Here is a 12,485-nt window from a genome sequence, read left to right as displayed (position 1 = left end):
GATTATCTCTGAGTTTCCACACACACACACACACGCACACGCGCGCACGCACGCACGCACGCACGCACACACACACACACACACACACACACACACACACACACAGGGGCTTCAGCCAAAACAAAAAAAGGCCATTGTCACTTAGACACACTGAACACATTGTAGTGAAAGGATGGTCTTTCTTCCTCTGGGTGGAAAGGTGGAGAATGGAGAAATCAGGAAGTGAGAAGAGAGAAGGAAGATGGAGGAAAACAAGATCTCAGACCCCCTCAGGGCAGATTTGGTATTGTGTAATTTAATCCCAGGTGCCCCACCCTGCCTGATCCTTTTAAAAAAACACACACACACCCACACATTACTATTCAGAGAACAGCACCACGTCTAAACTACCTTTACATTATTGTATCTGCAACAGACTTCGAATTATCTGCTTTTAAAAGATCAACTTTCAACATTTCTACCAGCAGATAGTTGGACTGAGAAACACGTAAACTACGAGACGCTAAGCAGAGTTCAGTTTTCACATGATGTAATTTACTTTTAGGTCAATCAAAAAATTTTTACTACTAGTTTAAGTCCTCAGTATGGATTAATAGTTAATTTATGCTAATTTATTTATAGTTTCTATTGACTATATGTGGCTCAAGATTGATTTTGATGCACTGCAAAAAAAAAGTTGGTTTTCAAGAGAAATGTGACAATATGTTTCTAGTTATTTCTACAAACAGTCTTGAAGCCATTCTAACTTTATGGTGTGTTCACAGAGTCCTTTGACTTTTACAAACTTTGATACATTAAAACCACAAACTTCAATTAATTTAATTGGGATTTTATGTTACAGTGTGCCTTTGTATTCAATGAACTTTTAATTTGTAAATTCGGTGCAACCAGTTGCCATCAGAAGCAACCAAGTTAGTAAATAGACTCCAGATGTGCATATTTTGGTGTAAATAATATCTCATAGGTTTGTTAGAGAATATTAGTGAATAAAAAGTATCTGGAAACCAAGAAAAACATGAGACAGGTCAGAGAAGCAGATAAGAGGTCACTTAACCAGCTGACTGGACTTAAATATGACTGTGGAGGAGCTGCAGAGATTCATAACTCATGTTTAAATAACCTGACTTAAATCTGCTTCTTTTTTTTCTTTTTTTGTCAGACATTTAGAGGTGACCTGGCTGGTGTTGTCCTGATCATTATCTGCTGCACAACCAAACTGTACTTGAATTTAAGTCCAGTCGAGAGCTATTATGCTGCAACTTTTAGATGTATTAATCAATGAATCATGGTTCCATCAACTATGGCAAGACGGCCAGATTCTGAAAAAGAGAAGCGCCTCTGAACCATCACAAAACTCCCACAGTTTTTCTGTTTCTGGGTAATTTAAATCTGCATTTCCTCAGATGATGTTCAGGGCTTTTTAAGACCACCTGCTTGAATTTGAAGCATCTTTGGAGTGATATTTGTTGCCATGTTTTCTTGACTTTGTAACTCTTGTCATCTTCTCTCTTTTTTTAACATTGTGGCAAAATGTGTTGCTTTTGCAGTCTTTTAATCTACTTCATGTTGTCAAACCGGTTCTGTCTAAGAGGTTTATTTATTCCATAGGTCAGGCAGGGTGTGGATAACGAAACTGAACCAGTCCATGTGGTTAATCCAAGTTAATAATTTAAACAGGGCTATTATGTTTATTTATTTACACTGGGCTTTTATGGTTCAGTCTGTTAAAGTTTATTCAATGATCTGAAGGCACCGAGGTATGACAAAGAAAACAAAAGCAGGAAATCTGTAAGAAAGGGAATCCGTGTTTTTGCAGAGCTGTAAGTAGTTCACTTCAGATCCAAACACAGGTATAATTACCTGGATGACTCATCCTACTTGCACCTGAGCGGCGAAGCGGCAGATAAATCAGTTTTTTCTTCTTTAACGTAACATTCCCTCGCTGGGAGGGTGAGAGCTACACAAAAAGGCCCAGGCATGCAGGGTGAGGCTGACCTGAATTCCCATGTCAGAGCAGAGGCCAGAGACGTTGAATCAAAGGTTATCAAACTGATGATGGGAATATGTCAGGATCCAGCCGACAGACAAGCCGTTCAACACACGGCAACAGAAAATCCACTGAATTGCTCTGACAAATCAAACCGGAAACCAAGTAGTGGAGCGACAAGGTTATCTTTATTTCCAAGAACATGCTCTCTTAGATCAGATTTGCATTTGAGCTGCGATGGAAATTGCATGTAAAAAAAATAGGAGTGAGTCCTCTTCCTTCTGAAAACCAGAAAAACAGGAGCAGAGCCGCAGCGACGTGTCGGATTTGTCTCCTTCTAGTGGGCAGTCTGTGAATGCTGCTGAACATTTTCAACATCTGAGTCACCTTAAACACGTTCTCTTCAATAGCTTCTAACCATAAATACTGCAAATGTTTTGGCATGTAAAAATGGATATTTCACATAATAAATACAGTACAGAAGTAAGCATTTACAGGACCTCCTTCTGTCATAAGCACGATAATTGCAAAGTCTATTTACAGTGGGAATAGCCTGATTTGAATGTGGCTTCACTTTAACAGTACTTGTATGAGGAGATCAGTGCTTTGACAATTGTTTAAAGCTTTAGCGCGAGCTCAGAGATGGTTAAATAAACATAAAAACCTAGACATAACCTCAAAACAAACAATATAATCACATGAAGAAAAATAAATAAATGTCTAATGCAAGCAGCACCAGCATATGCGTAGTTTGTCCATTTATAGTTCAATAGATATAACCAAAACATCGTTCTAAAACAGGTAAGCAAATATAACAATTTACAGTTATGCAAATATATTTTAAAATCTGTTATATCTTCTTGCAAATGTACAAATGGCGACTAATGTCTGACACCTTTGAGGTTTGTTGGTAAAAAAAAAAAAATCTCAAAGTTCTGTCATCAGCAGGGCTCTCAGGATCTTCTCTCGGTCCAGTTTAATTTCCTCTCCACTACAGATACACAAACACAAGAAATTTGCATTACAGGATGTAGTAAACATTGTTGGAAATAAGCCTGTTTTGATTTTTGTGGGATTTACAACAGAAAGTGTCCAAATTTAGGATCAAGAAACAAGAAATATACGCATCATTTATGATTAAATTTAGTTAAAGAACATAGAAGCGAGTGTGAGACCAGGAGGATAGCATAAGATTCAGCCATGTTCACATGCGATGGGACGTTTTACTAAACGGGCATAAAACTTGAAAGCACATAGGAGAGAAAGTGATGACACTTACATCTAAGTGTGACCAAAGAAAGGGGAAAAAAAATCAATGTTTCAGATCATAAAACCAATTTTAATACGAGGCAAATATAACCTGAGTAAATACAAAAGAAGTTCTTAAATTATTTCATTTATTAGGAGGGAAAACCCAGTAACTGTGCAACGCTTGGCCACAATGGCTGCCATCACGAGTGTTACAGTAACTAGCAATGAGTCGCCGAAACTATAACTATAGAAAATATAGTTAAATAACTGGGGAATTTCGATCCCCAGTTATTTAACTATATCCAAAACCTTGAATAATTTCGATCCGCAGTTTAATTTTATACCACAGAGTTTCAGTCAGATAAACCTGGTATTTAACTATATCCAAAACTTTGAATAATCTTGTTTTTTATTTTGAAGCCATTCAGAGATCTATTTGCTGGAGGGTTTTGGATCATTATGCTGCGTCACCAAAATATTTATGGAGTCCCAAAAAAAGGCTTTCATTTAACAACCAAAAACCAGTCGACGTTTTGGATCCCTTTTCTCCAAAACAACTTGGTTACTTTATTTGTTTAATCAAAAATAATTCTTGCTTGGTTTATTGCGAGTACTTTTGAGTTTAAAGACTGATAACTTTAAACTTTAAACAAAACTTTAAACAAAAAATAAAAAATAAAAAAAATTGGCTAACTCATGATTTAGCAATATAATTGGCTTAGACAGCTTATTGTTGCTATTTTGTATTTACTAGGGTTACTTTTGATAATTTTTGATGATCTGAAAGACTTAAATATGAAAGAGAACATTAATGAGGGGCAAGCGCTTTATCAAAACAATGAACATTTAACAAAAGGCATGAAAATGGCTGCAGGTCTTACTTGTACACAGTACTGGTTTAAAGCTGCCGAGGTGCGAATGTGTTACCTGTTGTTATGGGCAGTGAGGTAAGGGGCCAGGTGGGGCATGGAGCTACGGTAGTAAGAAGGGGAGAGGTGAGGGGAAGGCGAAGGAGAGGTACAACACGGACTACCCAGCTCCAGTGCTGGCATATTATCCACCTGGAATACACATCAATGTATGCACAGGTACAAACATTCATCTGTTCACTCAAATACAGTCAGACAGAGAATTATCCTCCATAGCAGCGAAAGGATGTCCTGATTCTTCTTAAGTTTTTAAAGCTGCATTATATGTAACTTTTATGTTTTTTTTACACGTTTTAAAATCATCATGATGGTATGAGACAAATAATCTGTGAAAATTTCAACCTCTTCCCAGTGCTCCCAGTTCTAACTACAGAAATACACCACTAAGTCAGAAACAACTAATCAGAGCCAGGAGGAGGATCTTAGCGCTGTCATTCACTCTTGTGCTCCATGCTAAAGCTAGTTAGCATGGACACCAATGACAGCGGATAAATTGCATTTCTCAAACTTGTTTCTCCCCATTAGCACCTTGAGCAGCATTGATTGACAGCGCTAAGACCCGCCTCCTGGCTCTGATATTGGTTGTTGTTGGTGGAATAGCATCTCAGGGAGGATGAGATTGATCTTTTCACAGATTATCTGTCTCATACTGTCACGACACGGTGATAGTTTTAACAAATGTAAAAAACATATTTTTGTAAACGTCACATACTGCGGCTCTAAGGGGTCCGTACGCTGTTATACGCTGAGTTACCTGCGGGTAGATGGATGGTTGAATCTGTTTGTCCAGGGAACTACTGGACCCTGACTTTCCTGCGCTCTGGGAGGAAATGGCTGCAAGCGCTTCAGGGAGATTATCTTCGTCTTCGTGGTTGCTGTCGAGGATCAAACAGGATGATTTACATGCATTAAAGACAGGAGTTTTCGCTTCAAGTACCATTCATCTGAGAAAACGTTGCTTGCTGGGTGAGGCTTGCTCACAAGCTGAACTGTCGGACCAGACGTTTCCTCCGGTTGGAGCTCGGGTTGCTCTTGGCCTGCAGCTTCTCTGGGGTTAAACTACGATCATGCCTGCGGGGCGTCTTCTCAGCGGTCACGCTGGAAGCTGCTGAGTCTTGAGATGAACTCTGATACCTGGAGAGCAGCGCGATGGGACAGGAAATTAAATCACAACCTGCAGAACGACGTACAAACACAGAAAGCAATGGGCGAGGCCCCAACCTGTCACTGCTGGTGTCATTTGAGCTTCTCCCTCTGGGAGTCAGAGGAGCATCCTTCTTCGTTGCGCATGAGAGAAGAAGTAATACTCTGAGTTACGCTGCCAAAGTTGAGGCTAGATGTTTAATCTGTGTTAGATCTGATACCCTGAAAGCTGCCTCCATCTGGGCTTTGAGGATGTTACATTTGAGGTGATCTGGGAGCATCACAGGGGAAGCAGGAGGATGCAGAGACTTTTCCGAGAGTTGTTTCTCTTCTCCCTGCCAACAGAAGGAGAAACATGAGGAGACCTCAAAGGTAACAAGCAGAACTGGAGCAAATACTCCAAAAGCACAAAATATTACCAAGTATTTATCTGTGTTTCCAGAGCAAATATCTTATTACAGTTGAAATAAGGCAAAACTGACTTAAAGTAACTTTACAGCAAAATATAAAATATAGGAGCTTGTTTTAAGTCAATAATTATTTCACTTAAGACATGGAAAAAACATCTTTTCAGAAGTGAAATAATTTGTTTGTGGAACTACAGGGTGGGCCATAAGTTTCCATAATTAGGAGAATGTAAAATTTATATTTATTTTATATTTCAGATACGCAAGAACATACATTTGACAAAAGAGCAAAGAATTGAAATTATACTGATGGCTGAATCTGGAAGTAGTCGCATGGTTGCACGAAACTTTAACAGAAAAACATGGAACGAGCATCAAACACACGACACGGCAGCAAAACATTATTTGCAAGTTTCAGAAAACTGGAAATGTTGCAGATCAACCACGGAGTGGTCCAAGACGTGCATCGATTACACAGAGTCCCACAAAAATAAAAACAGAGAGGGACCTGTATTATTTTTTTCCATCAGCATTAAGAAGCTCCTTTATCTTGCTGAAAAGTTACTTGTGAGTTAATTGTGTGTTCTTTGAGATATTTGCATTAAAAACTAAACAATAACACTTGGTCAGATTTTGTGCTTTTGCAGTGCGTTGTGCAAAAATGTGTCTTGCTCACCTTGTTGTCGATGTTTATGTGCAGCGAGGGCCAGGGAGGAGAATCACTGTCCGTCTCCAGAGCTTTGAGGAGCGACTGAGAGATGTCCATGCCATCTGCAGGGCAGGGCGGAGCTCGACGTTCTGAAACACACAAGGTTTGCTTGGAACCTGGCAGTACACATTTATGTACTTAATTCACTGACTTAAACAGTATAGTTAAATATATTTCAAGAAACAAAGACAAAGATTTTAATCATCTCACTGCATTTGCACAAAAGAGCTTAGTTGTCAAGTCTCCAACATTTTTTTTTCTTCGTGCACTCAAAAGGTGAAGATAAAACCTTAAATGGGCAATATTTTCTTTATTTCATAAACATTTTATTCATATTTAGAATTTATTCCTATTTAAAACAGAAGAACACAGTGGATGAATGTGCATCTCAGTGTCCTGCAGAGTGTTTCTGGTCATGTCTCATTACAACCATGAACTTCAATGTAGTTTACTGAGATGCTGTGTGACTGATCAACAAAAATCAGCTCAAATCAGTGAGGAAAAATGATTATTTATATGAGTAATAAATTAATAAAACATGTATTTGGTGCCTTTTACTTTCCTAAATAGAATCTAATGTTTTTACCTGCCTTCTGAGTGGCCTAGTCAAAGTCCTCAGACCTAAATCCAATTGAGATTTTGCAGCATGATTTGAAAATAATCCAGTCGAGTTACAGCTATTTTGCAAAGAATATCCGTCAAAATATTACCATAAAATCTGGAAGAGACAAACCGCAACCGACTATTTACAAGTGTAGATGTATCAAATAAAATTATTAAAATATATAAACATTAAAGTTAGTAAGTCTTAGATGACAAAAACTCATACATATATCAAGTAAATATTTTTTTTATCCATTATGAACAGAAATATGCATGTAGAGTGACATGTTTAAAAGCAGCACTTATAAAAACCAAATAAAGCTAACATCAAGCCAAGTCTTTTGACAGATTTATCTTTACAGGCGGAGGGTACTCACTGTTCTTGGTGTGTGTGTGGCAGAGTGTGTCTTGGCTGTGTGTGTGGCGGCGGTGACGATGGTGGTTCTTGCCAGAATACGAATTTTCATTCTCTGATGAGCTGTACTGATGGTCTGAAGCAGAACTGCTCAGCGGGAAGCTGAGGATGACACACGCAGTCACAACAACTCCCTAAACAACAAGCCTCCTGAACCCTTTAATCTGGAAAAGTGAAAATAAATCTTCATCGTTTTAAACGCAGTCATTCTCATATCTTTGTTCAGTGGCTTTAGAGCAACATTTCCAATAAAGCGGATTAAAAAAACAAAACAATTATGCTATGTGGCTAAACCATGACACAGTGGTTAGCAGTAATAATCCAAAAAATATGTGAATGTGAGGTTATTTAAAGATGCTAAATTGCCTAAAGGTGGGAGCCATCATAACTCTGCATGAAAATGGACGGATTCACATTAAACAAACGTTATGATGCTTCATTATACACAGTTTTTGAGGCTACACAAAAATGTTAAATTACCCCTAACGTCTTAATTGTTTACCTCCAATTATCTAGACCACGTGTCAAACTCAAGGCAGCTTTTTATGTGGCCCACTAAATTACAGACTAAACACTAAGTGTGCATAAATATAATGTTATCAATCAAATCAGTGCAGCTTTTAATCTGCTTACTGCAAAATCATATCAATTAGTCCCTCCAGTTTATTGGGAATTATTGTTGAAATTCACACATCAATAAATTCTCACATTTTTTGCAACAATGCTATTTCATACATTTTCATTCAAAGCTGTTGGACGTGTTGTCCCTAACATAAAACACCAAAGAAAGGGTCATTGTTAACTTGTTATAACTTGTTTATTTGTCTTAGAAGCAATATGGCAACATTCCTAAAGGTCAAAGGTGATTCAAGTAAACATGAAGGAAAAAAAAAAAAGAAACAAACACAAACAAACAGCACAACAACACTTATTGTAAACATTCGGTTGATTTCACAAATCCATGACCTGAAGTAACATTAATATAATGTTTATTTAAACATTATATGTTTAAATAAACATATAATAGTTCTCATATATTCCACACGATTCAGCAGCTCAACCTCTAAAGCAGCAAAGACTACAGGCTCCCTTTCACCTGCTCCCAATTACCTCCACTCAGCACTGATATCATTTTACCTCTGATTAATTTAGGCAATTATAAATAGCTGTCACAATTTTTATAAGACTAGGAACAAAAGACAGTGATTAAAGCATATTTAATATTCTGAGGTAAACATGACAGAGACTAAAACCTTGATTGGAAGTAAGGCATTTACACACACTGCAATAAAAACACCCCAATCTAAACTATGTTCAAGTGAAAAATATGGTCTCTCCTCTACTGCATCTTTAAATAAATGGACAGAGACACAAATTGAAAGGTTATTCTGAGTCAGAAAGTCAAAATAAACGATTTGAAATCAGTTGGAGGCCGTTATATCCAACGGCTCTGATACCATTAGATATACTTTATCCCTGCTAACCATTAAAAGTATTTAAAATCAGCCACAAACTGTTAGCTAAGTGTTTTGACTGTATATTCCCATTTATCGTTTTTCTACAGACATTAAAGATGAGCTATCTGAGTAAAATGAAATTCACGCAAAAAGCACACAGCGCCAGCAAGAAGTTTACATGAACGCATGAACATAAATTATTGTTTATGACTTTGTTTTTAACTGTTATTTTTTCAGGGTGAAATTATTTTACATTAAATATCTTTAATATTAAAAATAAATAAATAATTGGTTTAGACAAAGTTTATTTTACATGGATTTTTTTTCCCTTGATCCACACAGGACTAACGTTAGCGGCTACAGCTAAGGCTGTATTCAAACTCTTTTTAATAATCGGTGGACATGTTTTTAATTAACTTTACGGTAGTCAAACTCACTCTGTAATTGCTGACACCGTTTTGAATGTTTTACTGATTTTTAGACGATGTATCCAATCGCCTTCTTGCCATCACCCTAATCTTTAGCTCCTCTACAGATTCATCCAATTAAATTTAAGGCTTCGTCTGGACGACTTCAAAATATTAATATTCCTTGCAGTCTGAAAATGTATTTTGGTAAAATTAAAAACTTACTTTACACGTGCTAGGAGAAATGTGAATAATTTTAGGGTCAGCTGCAGTAGTTTCTTTTTATTAACATGAAATGATTAGTTACGAACTAACCACTCATCAGATCTAAAGATTTCAGGAATCTTTAAATGTGAGATGTAGATTTACACAAGCTGAAGTTTTTCTGAGCAAATAAAACTCACAGAATCCAAGATCATTAGCTTGAACTATTTAACAATTGGCCTCACATTAGTGGGGGTGTTATTTCTAAATGATTGGAGCTTTCCTACAACCATTTCACCCGGGAAGAATACGGTTTCCAATAAGTCCGTAAAAACCGAATGAGTGTATGTAAACTTCTGACCTAAACTGCATTTAAAATGTCTTCAGTGAGCGAATGGTTACGTTGCGTTATGAGCCTCAGAACGAGTCAAATACAGGTGTTGCAAAACGATTAATGATGTTGACAAGTCAGAAATATCGGCAGGAAAAACGACAAGAACTAAAATCCCTGAACAAGTTATGGTCCATTTCACCCAGCACGATACTTTGGCCTCTATTCTGTCCTCCTCGGGTGTTTAAAACCCCACAGTCTGCTGTAAAAAATAAGGATCTTTACAGCACACAGCGGCAGAATGACGTCGACACTGGAGTTGGAGTGACAGATGAAGAAGACGGGACTGGTGATGAAAATGAAGATGGAATCAAGGTCATCAGCAGAGCTTCCTTCCTTTGGGGCGACAGTCTGTGTCTGAAACCGACTCCGGGGTTTGAGAAAGGTCAAAGGGCAGTCATGACCTTGTCCCTGTGAACCACACTGAGGGATCCTTTGAGGACGGAGCCGGTTCGTTCAGGGGCAGGAGGATGACTGTACAACGGACTCGCAGCCTCAAAGGAAGGCCTGAGCACAACAGATGGTGGAGACCACGATCAAGACAAGTGGAGGCGTGTGAGTGACGTGGAAAACAAATGTGATGAAGCCACCGTGCATGCAGTTTGACTTACCTGTGTGACGGCGTGTGACCAGAGGGTTGCAGGTAAACCGGGGGCGTGAGAGCCGGGTGGGGCGGATGCCAAGGCTCGTGACCAATAGGAATGTTGTGTTGGTACTGAAGAGGGTCATGGAGAAGCTGAAATTAAAGATCTCTGTAAGCCAGGCTGGTCGCTGCTGCATTTCTGTGTCCTTGTGTGAGACCAGCTGGATTCCCATTAACCACAAAGTTGAGCAAACTGAATTTATGAAAATAAATGTACTTAATAGAAATGTGCCAATTTTGAAAAAGGCTCACTCTTTTTAATAAAAAGCAGGAAGAGGCTGTTTTTCAGCTGTATAGAAATAAATGTATTTCACAAAACTGCATGAAAACACTTTTTTTCACATCACCAACCATTATATCAGGATTACATTTTGATCATACAAGTTAAATAGTATATTATTTAAAATGGGAAAACATCCAACAGGAAAATGGGATTTTTGTTTTCAAGAAGACAGTAAAACATGTTTTGTTTTTCTGTTCCAAACATTCTGTTGGGAGAAGGGAATTAATATGTAGACTACAAGATAATACATTAAAGTTACAAGATATTTTGGACAAACTTTCGACATTTGAATATTTTAATTCATTACTGAAATACCTTTAGAAGACAAAATTGACAGGATATAGAGAATTTTGTTTTGTTTTGGGTGATATACAGTATTACTACTGTGGTTCGTACTCCGCTCCAGTAAATGGCGGTAATGCACATCAATACGTTACTTGCCAACCGACATAAAGAAGAAGAAGAACTGCTGGACGTTACTGACATAATATAAGAGTAGACCCCGCATTGGTTGCTATGGTGTCTATGGTTACTGCTACCGAAAACTTTGAAGATGACGAAAGGAAATGATAGGAAGATGGTTTGGGTTTTTTTGTTTTTTTCGGACAATGTACAGCTACCTCCATCAGAGCTCTCACAGTTTCGCACAGTTCATAAAAAGCTGTGTCATTCTAAAGTATTGAAAAGCTCTTCTGTAAAATCACCAACTACAATTTCCCCAAAATGCCGCATATGTAGCCTCTCAAAAGTATAAAGGGAGTGTCGATCCAATGCCTAAATAAGACACCAATGTCCCCTGTGATGGCTGGTACATGACAAGCTCTAGCGCCATGGCTAAATTAGAATATAACTCATTCCACTAACGTGTTTTTTAATGATTTATTGTGAACAAGGTTATTCATATGTGGTTTTATTTTAACCCTTCCAGATCGAACGGAGCAGCGATGATCCAGCCAAATTTGTAGTACCGTAATTCCGCCACACTATGCGCTATCTGAAAAAACCCAACGGTTTCTGAATAGGGAGACGTTGCGCCGATATCCAGAAAATATCAGGTTATTACGGTAATTTCACCCCCGCCGTAGCAGAAAGTGAAATTAATCTGAGGAAAGCTCTTTTAATGGACGATAAATTGGGAAAATAATTTGCTAGATATTGAAAGTTCCAGTTGTTATGGATAAATGGAAACATATATTTAATCACAGGACATTTAAAGAACTGCGTACAATTAAAATAAGCAAACATATCCAGGTGGAGATTTTAAACTTAAGCATTAAAGGGTTAATTTTCTTATTTAATGGAAACACAGCAATTGCGAGATTGTGTTTTGGAAGATTTGTGCACATTTGTAATGGAAACGCAGCTAATGTAATGAATGTTGTCTACAGTCACTCACCGCATGTGGACTGGGATTGGGGCTGGCTTGCGAGCTGGAAAAGAATGTCAACAATCAGTGGAACTAAATAATACAATTAAAGTGAACAAAAAAAACTCCCCACAATTTCAAAGTTTGGAATGGAGAACAAAAACAGTGATAAAAAAAATGGGAGTAAATGCCTCCACATCTTTGATTCTTTTACACAAGTGGCTAATCTTTGGTGCCTTTGTTAAGATTGACCAGGCATTTATGTGGGTTAAGGTCAAGAGTGACTGATA

General features: G+C 37.9%; 1 protein-coding gene across 3 annotated transcripts in view; it reads right to left on the bottom strand.

Moving 5' to 3' along the window:
• Nucleotides 1-2,153: 2,153 nt before the first annotated feature.
• The window catches only part of epb41l4b (erythrocyte membrane protein band 4.1 like 4B), a 28,093-nt gene continuing 17,761 nt past the window's right edge, over nt 2,154-12,485 (bottom strand). Inside the window, exons 14-23 of one of the 3 annotated variants that reach the window (XM_008432659.2) lie at nt 12,226-12,259; nt 10,515-10,639; nt 7,407-7,546; nt 6,394-6,515; nt 5,532-5,645; nt 5,389-5,441; nt 5,149-5,301; nt 4,922-5,042; nt 4,166-4,299; nt 2,154-2,978 (exon numbers count right to left, since the gene is read on the bottom strand). In XM_008432659.2, the coding sequence (XP_008430881.1) occupies nt 2,915-2,978; nt 4,166-4,299; nt 4,922-5,042; nt 5,149-5,301; nt 5,389-5,441; nt 5,532-5,645; nt 6,394-6,515; nt 7,407-7,546; nt 10,515-10,639; nt 12,226-12,259 (1,060 nt within the window). In that variant the 3' untranslated portion in view covers nt 2,154-2,914. Of the gene's footprint in view, nt 2,979-4,165; nt 4,300-4,921; nt 5,043-5,148; nt 5,302-5,388; nt 5,445-5,531; nt 5,646-6,393; nt 6,516-7,406; nt 7,547-10,514; nt 10,640-12,225; nt 12,260-12,485 lie in introns of all 3 variants that reach the window. The other 2 variants (XM_008432658.2, XM_008432660.2) reach the window with 2 other exon arrangements.

The sequence above is a fragment of the Poecilia reticulata genome, linkage group LG16, assembly GCF_000633615.1.
Source record: "Poecilia reticulata strain Guanapo linkage group LG16, Guppy_female_1.0+MT, whole genome shotgun sequence".
NCBI classification, from domain to species: domain Eukaryota; kingdom Metazoa; phylum Chordata; class Actinopteri; order Cyprinodontiformes; family Poeciliidae; genus Poecilia; species Poecilia reticulata.
This window is presented reverse-complemented; position numbering and strand designations above follow the sequence as displayed.